At 45.6% G+C, this 21,203-nt stretch overlaps 1 protein-coding gene across 1 annotated transcript in view; it reads left to right on the top strand.

The window, feature by feature from the left end:
- The window catches only part of CDAN1 (codanin 1), a 232,752-nt gene that overhangs the window by 87,815 nt on the left and 123,734 nt on the right, over window positions 1-21,203 (top strand). The window contains exons 5-8 of the mRNA XM_086937098.1: window positions 10,981-11,100; window positions 12,551-12,629; window positions 12,831-12,951; window positions 20,565-20,674. Coding sequence (XP_086793224.1) covers window positions 10,981-11,100; window positions 12,551-12,629; window positions 12,831-12,951; window positions 20,565-20,674 — 430 coding nt within the window. The remainder of the gene's footprint in view (window positions 1-10,980; window positions 11,101-12,550; window positions 12,630-12,830; window positions 12,952-20,564; window positions 20,675-21,203) is intronic.

The raw sequence follows: 21,203 nt of genomic DNA, 5'->3' as shown, positions 1-21,203 counted from the left end.
TAGGTGGCACCCCCAGACACTGAAAGTTAGATTTCTGATGACCTAGGAAGCCCGGACACCGAAGAGCCGCAGCAGCAAGAAAGAAGAAGGACCAGTGACTGATTTGGTGGCAGCCCTGTCTGCCTGTCTGCTGCCTTTCGCCCCTGCTACAAAGGTCGACTCGCCCTGCAGGACATGTGAACTCCAAAACCCTGGGAAGACTTCCTGCCTTAAATGAAGACCAGAAACTTCCATGGACAGCAGACCTGTCCAGAAGAAACCATCTTTAAAGAACAAGAGCTGGAGGAGAGGATGTAGTCTTCCGGCTAGAGCGGTCGACCTCGAAGCTGGGGAACCAGGTTCTATTCTCGACAACGACACTCAACGTCCTGTGAATCTGGGTAAATCACTTAAACCCTCTGTGCCTAACAAAAATTAATGTGTCCATCTGTAACGAAACTGGTCCTCGTGTAAAGCGCTCTGATACCGGACATCTTCGGGTCTAGTTTGCACTATATAAAACTCTGCTTTGAGGAACCGCAAAACTGCTCACCGGACTCACTTCTGCACCCGATGCCCATGGCCCTAGTCCAAGTGGCCCACTGGTCCTGCAAAGTTTTCCCAGCAATTCTGAGCAAGAGTCCATCGTTGCTTGATCCCTCCGAACTCCACATTGACGCCTGCAGCCTTTGCACAACGCCCCCTAACCGCAACCGACTGGTGCCTTTTCCGACATCTAAGGACACCCGTACACCCGAAGGCCCTGGGCCTTCGGGAGCTCGACCAACGGTGTCGCTACATCCGTAAGCATCAGTACTTACCTGGGCCACCGTTTTTTCCCGTCCAACCTCCTGGCCAGAGCCTGCAGCCTTTTTCCAAAACCGATGTTCCCCATTGATTTGCATTGTGCGCACAATGCTCTGCATCCAGCTGCCCTTGTGTTGCTGGGGGTGTAAGTTTGGTGCTGCCTTGTGACCCCCCCCCCCCCATGCTTACCTTGCCCCCAGAGGCTGGGTTACTAGACTGTTACTTACCTGTAAGCAGTATCTCTTCTATTACCCCCTTTCTGCTTTGTATAACATTGCCGCCCCTGTGCCGCTGTAGGTGCAGAGTTGTTACCTACTTGAACCTTGCCTGGTGTTCATTCTTCATCCTAAAAAAACCAAGGCTGTAAGCCACATAATTACCTGCAAACTGCATTCTTGTTTTCCTCCCATAGTTCAGTTTTTCAGTTCAGCAATGGTAAGTGTCCACTTTTTAAAGTGAAAAGTAATTTATCTACTGAAAAACATACTCTCCTTTTAAAATAAATCTAGAAATAAGTTTCTTTTTCTAAAATTGGCATTCATCTCCTTTTTGAGTGGTGTCATTTAATAATCACTGTGTGTATAACCAATGTCTTATAGTCCTTTGTGTTAGGCCTAAGCCTACTCGACCACTCTACCACAAATAGAACATATTGGGTTTCCATAGATGCCCTGTACACTCATGGGGGAATCTCTGGACTCTTTACACGACATAACCAATTATTGGTATATCACATAAAGAGCCAGCTTCCTACAAGCCTTTTACATTTATTACAGCTTTCCACCATTCTTTCCATTTAGTAAAGAACTCTCCCGACACCTTTGCTGATCACACATGCCTCACATTTGATGATAGATAAGAGATCCAATTTGTTTAGACTGAAAGGACCTTAAGCAGGGAGAGCCACTGGCACTCTGAGAATTCCAATGGCACCTACTACCTACTCATATTACTTTTGAGTCTTGCTACATTGTCTGAAATGTCACCTTCCGTATCAGAAGTAGTAGATGAAATATTTGCTTTCTGTATTCCGCAGATGTGGAGCTGCATCTCAGTCGGATTTACCAAGCTATGTCCCTTCTCAGAAAGTGGTAAATGTTCATCTCTTCAAGCAACACCTCTTGCCAATAGAAGATCAAGTGACTTACTTTTGGTAACACCCTTTCTCGTGAATATCTAATTTCAGATTCCTCACCTTTAGAATATCCCCAGGCGCCAGACTATTTCTGCAATATTTAAAATAGCATTGCTCCCATGGACCGGTATGTGGCTCCGGCCGACTCTGCGCTCACTTTGTTCCAACCTGGATGAGATGATGGAGTGGCGCGTAAGCGCAACGCCTGCTCATGGACGTCCATTTCCTTCTTGATTCTGTCCTCTTCCATGGGTGCAGAGCTCAATCTTAATCAGTGGTACCAGTGTGCAGATCTCTAGTTTGGCCCTTTCTAGATTGAAAAAAAAGGAGACCATTCCACCGAATGGTGAGGGGGAGGGCAGAGAGGACTCTGTGGTTAGATAGGGTATCAATTAGCAAGAGCATTACTGAAGGTGAGTAAGTTGCTCTGTTGTATACTTGTAACCGCAGATTCCTTACCTTTAAAATAGACACCGAAGTAGTATCTCTCAGAATGAAGGGTCAGTTGTTTTATCTCAGACCTAAAAGTCCTGCAGGTCCGAACTGGCAAAATGTTCTTCCTGTCAGACCTGGCTGTCAAGGTAGTAGTTCCTTGTGAACGTATGCGCAGACTCCTACTTAGTAGTCTGACAAATGTCCAAAACAGGTACTCCTCTTGCCAGCGCGCTGGTAGCATCCTTGTCCCTGGTGGAATTAACCTATAATCCTTAAGGGTGGTGCTTCTTGGCCAATGTGTAGCAGATCTTAATGCAGAGGAGCATCCACTTGAACAAAGTCCTTTTCTGCACTGACTTTCCTTTCTTTGCCCTAGAGAATCCCACAAAGAGCTGATCTTTCACCGGTTGGTCTTTGGTGCGATCACTATAAAAGCTTCAAGCTATTTTGTGTCCAACAGATGGAGTCGCTCTACCTTTTTCGAGGTGTGAGGTGAGGTGGGAGTGTGATGGATTGCCCAACATCGATAGGCGTCACTACTTCTGGCATAAAGTCTGCTCTGGTCCTCAACACCAGCTTGTCTTGAAAAAAGGTGGTGTAGGGTGGTTGCCCTGAGAGGGCAGGAAGCTCACTCATGTGGTAGGCTAAAGTAATCTTCGAGGAGGAAAAATGTTTTCAAAGTCTTGAGACGCAACAAGCAGCTGTGCATCGGCTCAAATGGAGAGCGCATGATGAAGTTCAAGACCAAATTGAAATCCTGCTGCACCATCACAAAAGGTTTTGAAGGAAAACTATTTATCAAAATGTTTAAAAACCTCATGGCAACGGGTGACTTAAACAAGAACGGTTGGTCTGATAAACGTAAAAAGGCTGCGCGGGTTGACTGTTGCCCACTTCAAGTCCTTGCTGGGCCACAGACAAAAAAATTATAAAACTTATTTATTTGTGTAATTTATATAGCGCGCAGCTACCCCAACGGGGTGTCCCGGCGCTTCTGAGTGAAAGCAGAGTGATAGTCCTGGGGGAATTAACAAAAGAGAAAAGTTTTTAGTGCCTTACGAAAGGGTAATTCTTCCTGGATCATCCTAATTGCGATCGGGAGTTTGTTCCAGAGAGTTGTGGCACAAACCTGGAAGGTTTTACCTCCAGAACGTGCTTTCCTGAATCTTGGTATGGAAAGCAGATGTTGGGAGTTGGAACGGAGGTTCCGAGAGTTACAATAAGGACGATACTAACAGAGAGGTAGGCCGATCCCCTACCCCTAGTTGCTCGATGGGCTAAGGTCATGGATTTGAATGCAGCTCTTTGAAGGATTGGAAGCCAATGTAATGCTCTGCGATGTGGCGAAATATGGGTGCGTAGGGAAACCCCGCAGACCAGCCGAACAGCCGCATTCTGGACTGTCTGGAGCCGATGTAGGAGGCCCGCGGGCAACCCTAAATACAGGCCGTTCGCATAGTCCAGGTGAGATGTAATCAATGCCTGGACTATGGTTTTCCTGGTATCACTAGGGAGATAGGTGATGAATTTCCTAATCATCCTGATCTTGGAAAAACAAGCGGCTGAAACGGTCTGTATTTGGTTGCTAAAAGAAAGATTAGAGTCCCACTTGACCCCTAGATTTTTTACAGAGTCCTTAGGGACAGGGGGAAGGCTGAGTTCCTGTGGCCACCAGAGAGTTGAATCAAGAGGGGAGGGTTGATGGAAAAAGAGAACCTCCGTTTTCGCCGCATTCATGCGGAGGCAGTTATGGTCCATCCATTTTGAAATGTCCCGCAGACAATCCTTCAAAGGATCAAAAGTAGTTAGCGTGGCACTCTCATAGGAGAAAAGCAGCTGAATATCATCTGCATAGGAAGTAGCTATGATGCCCGACCTTGCAATGAGTTCAGCCAGAGGAGAAAAATAAACATTGAACAATAGTGGGCTCAAAGCCGAGCCTTGAGGGACACCCCATTTCAGGGTACGGCTAACAGAGGTAAAAGGGTGAGTATAGACTGCCTGGGTGCGATTAGACAAAAAAGAGGTCAGCCACTCCAGGGCCTTCCCCTGAATACCCTTCGACCGAAGACGGTCAATCAAGATGGGGTGAGAGACAGTGTCGAATGCTGCCGACAAGTCGAGCAGCACCAGCACCGCTCTGGAACCCCCATCCAGTTTCCACCGCACAGTCGGCCATTTCTATAAGGGCAGACTCAGTGCTATGGCACTTTCTAAAACCATGTTGGGATTTATGAAGTAGGCCGTGGGTTTCAAGAAAACCTGCCAGTTGTTGCTGCACTAGCTTTTCAAGGACCTTGGAAGGGGCTGGGAGCAGAGAAATGGGTCGATAGTTCACCGGCTCATTAGGATCTGTATTAGCTTTCTTTAAAATCGGGACCAGTAGGGCATGTTTCCAAGACTCCGGGAAAATTCCGGTTTTGAGCGAGTCATTCCAGATGTAGTTGAGGAAGGGATTAAGAAAAGAGGCCAATGATTTATATTGCTTGGCTGGCCAAGGGTCAAGTGGTGAGCCGGAGCGGCATCTAGACAGTTCCATCAGTGAGTGTTCCAGTGAGATTGCCTCAAAGTCTGAAAAGGTGGAAGAAGACTCGATGCAGTCAGGTAAAGGCGTATCACTCCCAAGATCATTATTCTTGGGGAAGGTGTCATAGATCTTCGCGATCTTGTCTTCAAAGAAGTCAGAGAGGCGGGAGCAAAGGGCCTGAGAGAATGGAAGACACTGCAGCAAGTTTAGCCTGCAACAGGTCCGTGTTGCAGGCTGTACACTAATCCACAAACCTGTCCCAGTGCCCTGAATGAATTGATTTTGAGGAGGGGCGTCGCGCATCAAGGATAACATCCAAAACATTTTTGGGTAGATTGAGCAGCAGCAGAGGACTGTGTTCAATCTCCACGCATGTAGGCTATCCTGCTGCTGCAACGGAAGGCCTTCACAAATTGGTAGCCTAATGAGAGGACAGATACTTATGCCCAGAAGTTTTGGGTACCACAATCTCCTGCACCAATCCAGACCCACTTGGATGACTATTTTCCAGTCATTTCTGATCTTCTTCGGAACTCTGGGTAGGAGAGGCAGCAACAGAGAGGCATACAGGTGTGTACCCTGCTCCACTTTAGCTGGAATGCGTCTCTGCACGAGAGCTTTCTTGGAAACTCCAGTGCAGAAATGTTTTGACACTGTACATTCACAACAGTGGCAGAAAGATCTAGTCATGGTACATCCCATTTCTGTAAAATGTTCTGTGTCACCTTGGTATGTAACTGCCGTTTGCGATCCGCTATGTGCCGCCGGCCTAGTTAGTCTGCCCTACAGTGCCAAATTTCCCACCAGGTGATTCAAAACCAGAAAAATGCACTGACACCCCAGCCAGCTCCATAGGTGAAGTGCCCCATGCTGTCCTGCTTGTTGAAGTACTGCATGACAATGGTGTTGTCTGTGAGGACTTGAAGCGGGTTCAGTTTGGTAGATGTTTGGAATACTTTCAGTGCTAGGTGCATAGCCTGCAACTCCAAGAGGTTGCTGTAGAGCTAGGTGTCCACCAGAGACATTGTCTGCTTCATCCCCTCCCCATAAATGACTGTGGTGCCTTTTACGGGGCAAATTGTCCTCTGCATTGCTGGCATGCCAAATCTCTGGAGAAGCCTAGGAATGAGCAAAATTGCTGAGGGTACTGCCTTGTAGGAGCAGAGCTGTTAGCTCCCCTCTTACCTGGGGGCGGAGTTCAGCATTTCCGATGCCGTTGAATGTGCCATTGCTTTGTTTTTGGTGTTGCACTGTGTCTGTCTGGTCCTTGCCGCGCAGCATTGCACGGTGTGTATCCTGGGAGATTATTCTTCCTGGCAGCACTGTTTCAGTAGAATCACATGCCATGAGATTGTTGTGCCCTTATTCGCTTTGTAATTCTGCAGACGTTGAAGATTAGGGCTTTAATATTTCAGTAATCCTTGCCAGATTGTCTTCCTTTGGTTAAGGTCACCTCTTAAAAGTATTTAGTTTTTGAATTGCCGAAGGTAAGATGGCGGCTTATAATTTCCTGTTCCTTTCCACAGATATGCCTCCTGTTTTGAGCTATAAAAAGGAGACTAGACCAGTTCCAACTCCTATTGCAAGTATGCTTGGGGAGAGGAGTTGGCCTAACTGCTAGGGCGGTCAACCTCGAATCTGGGGAAATGGGTTTGAGTCTCTGCAATGACGCTGAGCATCCTGTAATTCTGGGCAAATCACTTAATCTCCCTGTGCTAACATGCAACTTGTGCTATGTAAAGTGCTCTGATACCCGATTCGGGTCAAGTTCGTGCTATATAAAACTCTGTAAAATAAAAAAATGAAATACAAAAATTCTTGTTTGCCAGTTGCCCACTTGTTGGGTTCGCCGGTTTTCCTTCGTATCCTGCATCTTTTTTCAAGCTTTGTTCCTCGTCTCGTACTCATTTGGCCTGGCTTGATGGAAGGTTTTACCTGCTGCATCCAGTTTATTCCTTTCATCGTGCTTCACTTATAGTCTCATCTCTTGACTACTTGTAACAATCTGGAGTCTAAGGTTGCTTCAGGAAGTGGTCGGCCTTTTATGGCCTCAAGACAAGGCTTTAGCTGTCTCCAATGCGACCAGCCCTTGACAAGAGAGTCCTAAGGAACATGGTATGGCCCAGCTTGTAGTGTGGAATTGGCATTCCTACCAAACAGGCAAGATTCGTCAAATGGTATATCGATCCGCGAGGCCTGCACATCACCAGAGATGCATGTGGCTCTCAGCCATGCATGACGCCAAAGCACCACGCTCATGCCGACTGCTCTGCCCAAGCAATCTGTAGTGTCTAATCCAGATCGCGTTACGTACTTGGCTGCATCCTGACCAGCCTGGATGGTTTGAGTCAGTTTGATTTGAAATTCCCCTGGGGCTGCTGGCAAGATCTCTAACTATGTGGAAATATCTCCCCGCAAACAGCTGCCATTGACTGACCGGAGAGCTAGGCTGGCTGAAGAAAACTTTAATTTCCCCAGAGTTTCAGTTCTCTTAGGCGGTCTGTCTGGAGATGGGGGGTTGCATCAAGAAATTAGGGTCGCCTGGTGCTGGCGTGTGTCGTCTATCTTCCTGCCTGTTCAACTGTAGGCAAGAACAACGGTTAGACCTGGTGGCATTAACGTTTCAGACGGGGCTTCTTGGACTGGCAGTAAAGTCTCAGAGGAAGCCTGCTCAGGTTGCAAACCGTTTTTAAGAACGTTAGTTTTAACTTCCATAGATGCTATCTGTAACACCGCAGCTGCTTGGTTTATGACCACAGTAAAGGACGCACTGTCTTCCATTGATGGTACAGGGGGAAGACCAAACCCAGTGTTCAGGGTGTGGGGAAAGTGTCCAACCCACTACCCTCCTGCAAATAATGTGTAAATTGTCATGATCTTAGTCTGGAAAGAAATGATCCCCTTCATCTCCACTGTCTTCTACAAAAGCTTGTTTACTCTGATCGGAGTTAGACTAGAAAAGTTGTTGGAGGGCAGCTATGAGATAAAGGCATGCTTCTGCCTATTTGGATTTAATTGAGATTGGGCGTGTCAGTATAGATTCTGGACTTACCCTCGGTCAAGGCTGAGACTAATTCAGCTCATAGTTGGACACGATTATTGAAGTATCTTTAGGGTCGGTGTCTACAACTGGCATAGATCGAAAGATTGCTCCGAAGCCAGAGCGGGACGTGATACAGATTTAGGAGGCACATACAATACCAAGGATGGATTTGCCGGTAGTAACCTGACTGGAGGTCTCTGCAGATTCTTGGTGGCAGAAAGCTCTCCAGAGGAAGCCGGAAAAGTCCCAAAGATTCGCGACATGGCCTCCTTAAAGACATCCATCCGTTGTGGTGAAGCTGAAGGCCTCAAACTCGGGGCGCATCTAGATTAATTGCAAAGCTGGCTCCTTGGCAAAGGATAGAGACCGAGACTGAGAGACCACCTGCCATCCACGTGACTTCTGCAGAAGAGAGTGGTGGGACGGGGATGTGTCTTTGTGCTTCCACTGCAACTTACTGGAAGTTTTGGACTGCGACAAGGACTTGTTGAGGGAATGGCTTTGAAAGCGGGAGCAGGTCCATGACCTCAACTTCCAGTGGAGCAGAACATCCGGGAGCAGGACTTCTGGGACTTCTTACAGTGTTATGCAACATACAGCTTCTCCTTGCTTCACATTACTGGATTGTCTTTGTGCTCAAAAGGGCACACTCCTCGTCTGACTTTGAGTCTTTGCCTCAAATCCAAAAACCTGAGTGGTCTGTCACAAACATTTGTTTGCAATAGTACGTACAACCTTTAAACCCAGTAGTTTTATGAGAGGACATTATGCCTTTGCACATTGGAGAAAAAAAGATTTTGAGAACAAACCTGTCAAGTGATGAGAAAAAAAAGTGGGAGCTAGCTCAGAATCCACGTGCAAAGGCATGGAAAGAAAGGAACTGATGTGCACGCCCAAGGGGGGCACTTATATGCAGCGCCATATTCTCTTCCGGAGCTGAATGAAGTCAGGGCTCAGCCATACTCCGTCACCTACTGGCATGCAGGAGCCCAACAATTTTAAATCTTCCTGACACAGTCTGGTGCCTGAGAATACTGTAACAGTGTGGAATCTGCAGTTTGAAGTGTCAGTCACAACTACACAGTTACAGATTCCTTCCAAGATAAGTCCTTTCTACCCCACTGAATCCCCCAGCCCTGAGTTCTCCCACTCCCATGTGACATGCCTTCTCTGTTTGTTTTCCCTCTTCTGCAACCTCACTCCTTCTTGTTTTGTAACCTCTGCAATACCTTTGTTTCCATTTCCATAGGATTCCCCTCATACATGTTCCAGTTATATACCTGTATTCTCAATTCACACATATTTAACCCCTGCTTCCTCTCCCTCATTGAAGGAGGATCTCTCACCCACCCACAACCCTTACTGAGCATTATTAAGTTTCTTGTTGCACGGCGGTTTGTTTTATTGCTAGGTTAGTGCACACGCATAGGGTCTGTTGGTGTTGGTATTGTACCTTCAGTGGGTTTGATTGTCGAGTCCTCTAGGGGAAAATAGGAGAGGGCCAATTTAAGAAATAAGTGGCACAAAATACCTCCAGTGCCTCTGGAACATAGTTGTGGTGGTCATGGGTATAATGTTCCCTTGGTAGAGTCCTTAAGATGCAGAGAATGTTGCTTTCTCCTTCGCCCCAGGTGCCAAGCCAATGTGCCATTCACTTCTGATCTGATTAAAGCACCTTCGTTTACAGTGCCCAATCCAACCATTTGCATGTCCGCTCAAGGAAGGGGTGGACATCAGTCTTCCTTACCCTATTGAGAGCCCTATAGTCTTGCAGAAATGTATAACCTTTGCTTGGGTGTTAGTGTTGCTAGACTGGCCCATGAGTTAGAGAGGCACTGAGGACAGAGCACTGCTCAGTCACTCCTAGGGTCAGATCTTGGCCTTCTCTGTCTTCTGGCGCCTATTGACTTTGTCTGCTGTTCTGTATGTCTTACTTTTAACACGCATGCTGTTCCTGTCTGATCATTTATATTGCTTTTTATTGTTAAGTTAATAATCTTGGAGCTTAACCATAGCATCCATGGGCAGTTTTCATTATGCCCAAAAAGCGCATTATTGCAAGTTTCCAGTACGTATACAATGTCCCGGTTCCAGCATTCCCAGTTCTCGCTCTATGGCTGTTTCCATTGCGTTTTTTTCAGTTGATGTTTTTGCTTTTCATAAAATATACTTCATAGAGTGTGTAGAAGTTGCCACCTTGTCTCCAGCAATCACTCACTAGCTGTGCCCCTCTCAGGGTGAAGGGCATGGCATTTGTCCTCAATCTATTTCAAGTCCACCTTCCCCAGAGCCAGCTGTGCCCAGCCTTTGAATGTGCACAGTAGGCACTGAGCGTAGCCATTGTCCATGCCCTGGAATCCATCTTGCCTACCTTCTCCGATACCTCTTGACCACGTCATCACAGCCATTTCTGTTAGTGCCAGAACTTGTAGATTGCGTCCAAGCTCCCCGCACCCTGTGAGTTGTAGGTGTACTTTGTCCTCCTGGCGCCAGTACATCCCCCAGTACCTGCTTGACATGACTAAAGGCTGTTTCCAGCAGGTAACTGCTCTGGACATGGCTTTTGAACATGTACGTTACCCAATCCTCTTGACTGTTAACTCCTAACTGTGACCTGTACCAGTACTAACTGGCTATGATCCCGGAGCTGCTCTTCTAGCATTCTATCTTACCAAGTATTCCTTATGGCAATTACAACTCAAAATGCACCTTTTGTGTACATTCTAGTCATCACACAACCCTTTTAATGACCGGTCTGCACAACATTTTCCAGAGTTAAAAGTAAGTGGATACACTTGTTCAGAATGTTTCATGATGATTGGTCTTGCAAAGCCAAAGCTATTCAAAATAAAAATATGTGACTGCACACAGTACAGTCTGTGCAAGTTCCCATTCAATATATAAGATGACAAACTGTTACAATATTTGATATTTGTTGTAGATGGATAATAAGTTTGGGTTTTTAAATGGATGGTGATACAAGTATGAGCTTCTTTTTTTGAAGTGAGTTTTCATTTGCTATGCCTGATTCTCCTGTTTTCCCTTTTTTTCCAGAAAATCTGGTACCAAATATTTTCTTTGAGCTCTTCTTTGTCCTTCAGCTCTTAACATCAAAAGGGATGTCTTCTGCCGATGAAGGGCAAAATGACCTCGAGTTCAACAAGGGGTGGAAAGGTTAGTAGAGGATAGGTTGCTTTGAAAATCTGATTATATTGCAGGTGATTTAGTAGCCATCATGTTCATATATGTCTCATGTGTATGCAGCTTGTTAACGCAGATTTTGCCTCACTCATATTTCCTAAGTCATGGTAGATGAAATAACTTAACAATGGTTGTAATTGTTAATGTTAGCTTTTCACTTGATCCGAGCACATGGTTTTAGAGACCCTATTCCTTAAAGTGGAGCCAGATTCCATGTACCTTCTGCACATTCCTTTGCCTGAACCTGGAAGAGCGCTTCTCTGGTGCAGCACCCTCAATAAATAACCATTGCAAAATATACTCATGCCCTTTCCTTTTTACACATCTGTGGGGAAGCCACATAATGAAGACCAGATTGAGTACTAAACTAAGTAATGCATATGGCAGGGTAAAGAATAAACACAAGCTTACAAGGGTCAAAGATGCTAAAGTAGCCCTATTAAGAAGATTCATTTTGATAACCATAACCTCTATGCTCTTGATCACCCCTCTTAGTAGAAATAATCACCATCGGAGCTCAATAAGTTGGAACTTCTATTTGTTGGTAACCTCTAGCCTACATATTCACACTGGATTTGAATCCGAGATGCTGGCTTTATTCGATGCTCCTCGCTAGCCTACGTATTTACATTGGATTTGATGCAAAGATGCTGGATCAAGCCGTGCAGACCTAATGGTGGACACTCAGGTTCACAAACCTTGTGAAACTGCTTTCTGAACAATCAACAGCTAAGACAGTAGGTCTGGCTTGCATTTTTAGTCATGATTGAAACATTTTTAAAAAGCCTACTTTGGTGAGATATACAATGCATTCACGAGATAGAAAATTTAATGTTTGATGACTCTGAGTATACTTGAGCTGTAAGATGCAGTGGAGGCTCTCCTTAGGAGGCAGAGGGATACACCAGACAGCCAATAGCATGAAGGAGGGCGAAATACTCTTTGGTGGAGCCAAAGCGCGCTTATTGTGTATTTGAAAGAATTTGTTATCATTAGGTCTTTGGATAAATGAACTGTCAAACCAGACTTAAAAAATAGCATGCAGTGTAATGGATGATTCTTTTCAATGTTGTAAATACACTTGTGCATAGAGGGGCAAATTCACCTTTGTCGCAGTAAGTTGTGTCCGATGCGCATTCGTTTTAATTGAAGAAGCAAAGGTTGAGTCTGTGCTAATGCAGCAGGGTACTAAATCTGTCTCGAGGCAGCGAAGAGATGGCGCTTGGTATTGTATATAACTTGTGCTCTTGGAGATCCCATGGCTTCCAGTAGCTTGTCTTGTTTTAATGGCCTGTGCTCAGAAGTGACCATCACTGATGGGATGAAAGGGTCTTCTGAATCAATCGAGTCTTCCAGCCCCATTATTGCTTGTCTTTTTCATGCCTATTTCTCTTTTGACACAGTGTGTTGTGTTTGCTTTTAGTTGCAGCAGAAAGACCGCATTTCCGAAGTGTGCATAACTGTGTGTTTTTTGCTGTGCAAGTCCTGGAATGCCAGTTCCCGTAAGTTTAAAGTACTTTTATGTTGGAGGGTTACAATTGCATGGATCAAATTTACTTATACATTGGCATGGTTACTTTTTATTTTAATTCCATAATACACATTTATTTAAAAAAAAAAAACCAGGAAAAGTTGCTCAATATTTGAATAGCACTTTGTTAAATAGAATAACTTTCAGCCTCATTGCTTGTCTGTCCTTTCAGAATCATTGCCCATTTAGACAAAGGCACCTTGAAGCTGTTGGCTGAAAATGAACGCATCTCGTCTTTTTCTCCTGTTTTACACGAGAGACTCATGGAGGCCTATGAAAAAAGTACTGCTAAGGTAAGGCAGAGTTAGTGCAAGCAATTTATTTTTTAAGCAACCTAAACTAAAAATTAAAGTGGTACATTGTACCAAAAGGAATAAAAAGGTAAAAAGTAAAAACAAAAAAGAAATTAAAAGAAAAAAGTAAAAAAAAAAATAGTTCAGTGCCAAACATATTCCACTGAATTTCTAGTCCAGGTCAGGACGAGAAGAACCCTGAATCTAGCAGAGAATATGCTCAGTCACAATAGCTTTATTGTAGTCAATAAGGAAAAAGTTCCTAGCTATCGTAACAGAAAGGTTAAATTCAATTAAGGACTCGGAGGCCAGGATTATGCCTTCTTTCTTCACTTTATTTATATAGCAGCCATTTATTAAACTTTAAACTACAATTAACATGAAACCTTGGAAATAAAATAGAACAAACCATCCAATGGTGACACAGTACCTCCGTAACCAATCAGGAACTATAGTCCACAACATAGTCCCTCTTCATTGTCCCTTCTCCCTCTTTTGTCTCTTCTGGTCAGCCACTGGTCTTTCTTCATGTGTCTTGTTTACTCGCATCTGTCCCTACAACAAAAATGGGTAAGTTGTAACCACAGTAAGGCATTTGGGTACTTAAACCTGCGGAAGAACGTCAGGATAAACAGTCAAGAACAACACATGTCATAACATCCAGCAAATCAACATAGTCTCAAAGCAAGGAAACTGCAGTGCTTACTCCATACGGGGAGGTGGTGGCAATAAAGGAATATTGCATAATATTAGCCTCCGGTCTTGCCATAAAATTAAAACTTTCTGTTACGATAGCTAGGAGATTTTTTCATTCTATGTCAGGACTGGATGCGAGGATTATGCTAGTTCAAAGCTTGCTAACCATGAGGTGAGCCATATCCAGCACTAGCTTAATAGACCAGTTGGCCGCGTTGAGGATGTCCTCCAAACAGGCCTCCAAGACAAAGGCTTGTGAACCCATTGTGCCATGTGTTGAGTGCGCCCCAAAGATCCGGAGGTCAATCCTCACCTCCTGCATTACCCATCTGACCCACCTAGCAATAGAGTGGGAGGAGACCACCTTAAACGGCTTCCGCAGAACAATGAGGAGTTTGCGTTCGCCCTGGAGTTGAAACTCTTCGGTAAGTTCCTCATATGCTTTCAGGCGTTGGACCACACACAATTTTGATGAATCCAGAAACCCCGGGTAAGTAATGACTCTGGTATGGCACTTTCTGCTTCTGTGGAGTGTGAACATCACCCCAGTGGGGGAGAAGATCCTGCCTGTAATATCCAATGCCCGTACTTCAGAGATGCATTTACATGATATGCGAGGCAGGGCAGCATAGCTAACTTTGCGGAAAGCTCTTTTCTTGAGCGAAAATGGTTACGTTGCCAGGAAAGAAATAAGTTAAGCACCTGGTTCACATCCCAAAGTGCAGAATAGCGCGACTCTGGTTGAATCTAATCCCTGCAAAAGAAACACACAAAAGGATGTTCCCCCAACCGCTGCACTGTTAGTTGGAGAGTGGCCAGCTGAAATAGCTGAGTGGAAGGTATTAAACGATCTGTAGGCTAGGCCACTCGAAGCCACGTGAGCCTAAAAATTAAGAACATGCACTACATCTGCAGCCACGGGATCGAGATTCCGTTGCACACACCGACTGTTTTATCAACCCCAGGCGGACCAGTACCTCTTGACCATGCTGTCTGACCAGGCCTTTGACATGAAACCCTTTGGTTTGTCCGCAAGGCCTGGGACTGACCATTGTCCTCTGTAATCAGCCACGCCATGAGGGTCAACGACCCCTCCCGAATCACCAGCTGTGGAACTTGATTGGGATTGAGAAGTCGAGTTGGACATAGGGGAAGTGGGATTGGAGAATCACAGGAAAGTTCCAGCAAAACTGGAACCCAAACTTGCGATCTTCAAATGGTAGTGATCAGAACCACTTCTGGCCCCTGCATCCTGACCTGCACGGAGCTTCACGTGATCTTTGCTAAGGGAGGGAAGGCTCCAATCCTGGAAAAACGCATCCGTGGCCACTGCCAGGGGTTCCGGCCTCTAGCTGAAAAAACGAAGAAGCTGGTTGTCCAGTCTGGAGGCATAAAGGTCCACCAAAAAGGAACCCTGCGCTCCTGAAGGGACGCAATGACCTCCAAGTGGAGTCTCCAGAGGCTGGAGTTTCGGAAATTCCTGACTGGAAGTCTGCAACTTGGTTCTCCTGACCCGGCGAGTATTCCGCTGTGACCGATATATGGTGGTCCAGGCAATACCTGCAAAAGCTGGTGGCAAGGACCGTGAGCGCTTTGGAGAGGGTGCCCCCTAGATGGTTGATATAGCGAACCGCTGATATGTTGTCCGTCTTGAGGAGGACACAGGACTGGATGGAATCTTTTGTCCAGCAATAGACCACAAATGAGCCTGCCAGAAGCTCCAAACAGTTGATATGTGACCTCTGCTCGTGTGGAGACCACAATCCTCTTGTGGATAAATCGCCGCATCTGGCTCCCCAGCCTGCTCTGCTGGCATCTGACTCTATAACAACAGGGTGGAACCGAAGATCGCTCGTCCGTTCCAGGCATCCATATGAGCCTTCTCGGAGAGCGGTACTCTGTGGGAGTAGAGGAGGGCTCTGCACAGTTATGCACTTTTAGGCTTTGTAGCGCCTAATAATGAAGGGGACCCAGGAAGATGGCCTGAATGGATGGAGAGAGCAGACCCACCACCCGAGCCAACTTTCTGACAGATATCTTGCCGTTTGGTGAGGGTGTGTCTCAACACGTGCCAAATTTTCGACACTTACCGGGTGGACAGACGAGATTGAGTCTATGACGAAACCTAGGAAGCTCACCCTCTGAGCTGGGACCAAGAGAGATTTGGACTTGTTTACCACAAACTCCAGGCCCTGAAGGAGATCTACCGTTGTTTGGAGGTGGATGGACAGCTTCCGAGGGCACTGGTCCATAAGGAGAAGATCGTCCAGATACGCTATCAGACGTATCCCATGAGCTCTCAGGTATTCCACCACCGGTTTGAGGACCTTCGTGAAACAAATACAAGGAGATGATGGACGGAGTGCTGAAACCTTTCAGACACTCACCCCTAGTCACAGATCTGGGTTGAATCCATCATCGTTCTTTAGCTCACTTCGCCAAGGTGGCATGCGTGTGCCAATTTCCGTCGTAAAGGCCACCTTCCTTTCCAATGAGGGGCGTGGCCACTCGGCCCGGAGACAGTTACATGATTCTTTCTCCAGAAGTCTCCGAATGTGCCCGCCACCTAACACGTGACCTTCTCGGCCGGGGCCCATTCGGAGGACCGAGGATAAGCAATCTCGTCAGGGTTGAACATGTCTGAGGGTGTACGCTGTCCACTCGAGGCAGCTTGGGAGGGGCGGGAGGGAAGCCAGTGTCTGGAAGGACTGGGGTCGTCGTCCGCATCCCTAATCGGAGTGAGCTGGTGTAGGAGAATCAATGGCTGGACCTACAGCATCCCTGAGAGGGAGGAAAGGGGGTTGCTGGCCAGGAAAGCCTTCTTCAGTCAGGCAAAGGTGCCCAGGCCCACACCGGCTTTGTGGCTATGCTTTGCCGGGACTGGATCCTGGTCATTAGGGTTAGTGGCCCACACAGAGTCGGGAGAGGGGATATGGGCAGGGAGGGACCCTGACATTTTGGCGCAGGCCTGGGCTAACTGGCGTGAGAGCCGTTCCTCCAAGGGGGCCATGTCCTCTGATACTGCTCTATAAATAGATGCTTCCACCCGTGGGTCTCCTCCTCAAATTCCATGGCAGGGTACACAGCTAGCAGGCCGGTAGTACCCTCCCTGGGTTCTGCTCTATTACTGAGCCTTTTAATAGAGCAGAACCCAGGGAGGGTCCAATAGTTAGGCAGCGCACAGGCTATTATGATGGGGCGAAGGGCCGGGTGACAGCCACAGAATTTTTAGCTAGCAAAGCCTCGCATTCAGGGACACATCGCCCTAGTGCAAAATATATATAGGGACAGGCCTGGGAGCGTGTCCCAATAGGCTGCTTAGGCCTACAATATCTAGTTCGGACCCCTGTTAGGGGCATGTAGAGAACAGTGAAAACTGACCCTGCACTGCAGGGCGCCTGAAGTGAAAACGGTGCTTTCAGATGCAAATTGAGCATATCCGAGCTATCCGGTAGTTGGTACAGACCGCTGCTGGGGCGTCTCTCCTCAGGCAGCAAAGGCTCTGGTGGGCTGTCGGCATGCAGTTTCCTTCCTGCTGTGAGGAAATTGATACTCGCATGCTGGCTTCTCTCCCACGCCACAGCTGCATCTAGCGGCGGGAGGACCCCACAGCGGGAGCCAGACCAACAGTGGCCGCTCAGGAGCGCAAAGCATTCCCGTGGCAGTAAAGACAACCCTTAATATATAAGGTGCACAGTGAAATGCAAGCAGCGCGCTAAGGCTGCAAAACTTGAAGAAAAACAGCGCGCAAGCAGCGCAATCGCATAGCAGTAAAAAACTATTATCATTAGAGCACGAATAGCAACATACAGAAGTGAATAAAAGAAAAACACTTAACTCGGCTGCGAGAAGTGAGGAAAGAGGGAGAAAAGACAATGAAGAGGGAATATGTTGTGGACTATGGTTCCTGATTGGTTACTGTGGGACTGTTTCACCATTGGATGATTTGTTCTACTTTATTTATAAGTTTCATGGGAATTGCAGTTTGTGTTTAAAGTTGAATAAATGGCTGCTATATAAATATAGTGAAGAAAGAAAGCCTAATCTTCCTCAAATCCTGACATAGGACCACTATTACTTGTTCAGATTCCAAACTTTATTTTGCTTCAACATCATGAATGAAGAGCGGACTGGTACAGCTTCTTCCTCCCATTGCATTTTATTCTTCTTTAACTTCTCTGTTGGCCTAGCATCCGGCAGTGGTGTGTAGTTTGCTCTGGGAGTCTAGTCTTTGTGGTTGGGCAACAAGACCCATTGAGGAAGAGGTCACTAGCAGTGCTGTTTGTATGTGCTTATCTGTCTTTTTAAGTGTTACACATTTTATCATGTCTTCGAAACTGACCTGTCTACCTTGTGTTCACTCACTCCACACCCTTCAGTGCCAGTCTTGGAATCTATGGGAAATAAACTAAATATGAATCTGATCTCTAGAGGTTGAATCCACACCTTGCTGCGTAGACAAAACGTGATATGATGTAGCATTTCTATAACCTATTGTTGCTGTGAGGTCTCTTTATACTTTTGGCAACAGATACTTAAACAGAGATTAGTTGAGATAGAGATAAAATTCTAAGGGCTGTGATGAATGAACTTCAAGGGATTGGGAATGGAAGGAATGAGTAATGTCAAAATGTTACTGGGAATCACCACAGAAAAATCCTCTCTGCTCTTCCTTTACTTATTAAATGACTGGATTAACAGATTTGCAGAGGTATAAGGAGACAATTTCTTAATAATTAAGTATGCTCCCTTTTTATATAAAACACCAGCAATACTGGATTTTGAGCATGTCCCCTGGTGAGTAGGAAGCCAGTGGGGTCTTTCAAATGTGGTGTAATATGTTGTACATGAGTGCTCAGTAGACAGACTGACAGACTCTGAGCATATTGAAGGCACTGCATTGGATAGTCAGGCATATCCAAATAAAAGTGAATTATGTGGTATAAACCGGATGAGAAGATAAATGAAGTCCAACATTTTCAGGTAGGATGTATTTTAAGGATTTAGAGGTGAAAGAAGCACATAATATTTAATCGTGTTGAGACTGCTCCAGATTAAGTTGAAACATTTTTATTTTTCAAAATGGCATCTGGTGCCGGAGAATGGCTCAGTTTGGGCGGTTAGCAGGTTGTGGACCAGAGGTCCTTGCTGCCTAGACCACGGCTTAGATGAAGCCAGACCTGATCAGCAGATTAGCTAAAGTAGGAGCATATGGGCCAGATGAGCTCAGCTAAAGGCTGAACATAGGTGTTATGTAAGGAGATATGACCGCTATGAAGGCCTGATTGGTTACAAGCTTCTGACATATCTAAATCTGTTGATGTGATAAAATGTTATAGTCTGAGATACTGAGTGCTTTGAAGCATTGAGGAAGGAGACTGAGGCATAAGAATAGGGACGTGCCAAGGGTTTTGTGTGCAACAAGTGAAGATCCGATTATTGCCCTTCACACACTTTCCGTATTTTCTAACATTCCTTTCTCCTATATGTGAGTGCAGTTTTTTTCCCTAAATTTACTGATATGTTTCTCACAAGTGGTTTGTGCAAGCATTTTGGTTGCTAGTTGACTGGTGCGGACTGGGACAAGAAATCGGCCCGAGCACCAAAATAAAAGAGGTCCCCATTAGTGACTTGGATAGCTAAAAAGTGTCCCATGTTTGCAGACCGGGGCTGTTTTGAACTTGTAAAGACTCACTGTATAAGACTGCATGGATTTAAGCTTGCTGCAGACGATGTTTGTTTTAGTATCAGGGAAATTAAAGTGAAATCCAGCCCAACGGACAATAAAACTGGCCCACACACTGTCCTTTCGGACCAGCTCATCGGGCATTGCCTGAATTCCCGATAGGCCACACCAACCCTTCTAGTTGATACATTGCTTAGATTGTCTCGGAAGTGACTATTGACACTCTGGCAAGGGTACGGTACTCCAGTTTATACTCTTGTACAAGTTAAATGTTTACACAACAGCACCAAAAATGATTTTCTGCAATGTTTCTTAGACATGGGAAATGTTTTAATCCATATAATGCTGAATCCATGACAAAGTTCTAGTTTTCACACCAAAGCTCAAATAGCGACATAGAATATAAATGTGAGGGTCGCAAGAAGTATCTGTTCAACTTCACGCACCCCTACACAATAAGAGGGGAGGGGGGTTTGACGATTTGGCGAAAGCCCCCATACAGCCCATCGAAAATATTTTGCTGATCAATAGTTCTCAGACCTATGGTAGGTATTGATTCATTTCAGAAGCGAAGATGAACATTACTAGACTGTTTAACAGCATAATGTTGTGTCCAATTAGCATAAAATAGCCTGTTACATTATTCAAATTCAGCACATCATTGGCAGGTTCCACCTGTGCATGCATCTTGATTGGTGTACATTTTACCTATTTAGCACATCATATCCAGGTCCTATTATTCCCAGTTAGCATACAATGGACAGTTAACTTTATGCACAGTGTCATTTATGCCAGTTGGCACATCATTAACCTTAACATTAAGTTCCAGTCTGCCCAGGTGGCACTTCATGATGTGCATCCCTTTTGCTCAATCAGCACACCCAAGCGTAGTTTTTATTACACTCGTTTACCGCACTGGTGTTAGTTTCTGTTATTGACGCCCAGCACCTCATGGATAATGTCCATTCCGCTCAGGGAACACATTCTGGCTTGGCAGGTTTCTAAAAGGCCTGGCTAGCACATCATAGTCTATCTTCATTATGACCAGAAAGCACTTCTTTCCCAGTTTCTTTATGTCCATTTAGCGTATTATGTTCTGCTTTGATTATGCCAATTTAGCTTGTTTCGACCACTTTCTGCTACATTGCGCAGTATTTCATGCTGTACTTCTAACAGATCCGAATCTCTCTAGAAGGGCATCTTGATAACATTGCTAATATTATTTTTTCAGGTTTCTCTTCTGATGCCTTCCTACATACAGTCAGTTTCTTTTCAGCCTGAAACCGATAACCGTTCGAACTTCCAGAGTGACCGGGCTTTTCACATCTTTAAGAAGCAAAGGTAAAAGTCTTTTTACTCTATTCATGGACAGCTAACCAGAATGGTTTGCTGCCACCATCTAGGCAAAGTATGTAACCAATTTTTATTTAGTTCAAGAGAAGACTTTCAACTTATAGAATTACTCTAGCCTCTTGGTTTCATTCAAGAGCTGACCAGAGTCTTAGATAAAGTCAGTAGATAAAGGCATTTTTAAACTCCGAAAGCTACACAGATCTGTAGGCTCACACCTTATTTTTGTTTTAATGCAAATCTCTGACCCAACCAGTTATCATGAAAATTAGGTATTGCCTTATTTCTGTTATCTTTTTATTGAAAGAGCTTACCCTAGAAATTTGTTAGAACCAGCATTCTTTTTATTAGGTCTCGCTCTCGAGACCTATTGTCGTGGAGTTGCCTCTCAAAGGAGACAGACCGGGGCATGCGCGGCGATTCTGGTGTGTGGACGCGCACGTCCAGCCCGGCGCTGTGCACATCTCTTGCTCCACATTCACAGTGGCAGCCTCTCACAATCACGCGCGCACACACATCC

Source organism: Lissotriton vulgaris, chromosome 9 (genome assembly GCF_964263255.1).
Source record: "Lissotriton vulgaris chromosome 9, aLisVul1.2, whole genome shotgun sequence".
Classification (NCBI taxonomy): domain Eukaryota; kingdom Metazoa; phylum Chordata; class Amphibia; order Caudata; family Salamandridae; genus Lissotriton; species Lissotriton vulgaris.
This window is presented reverse-complemented; position numbering and strand designations above follow the sequence as displayed.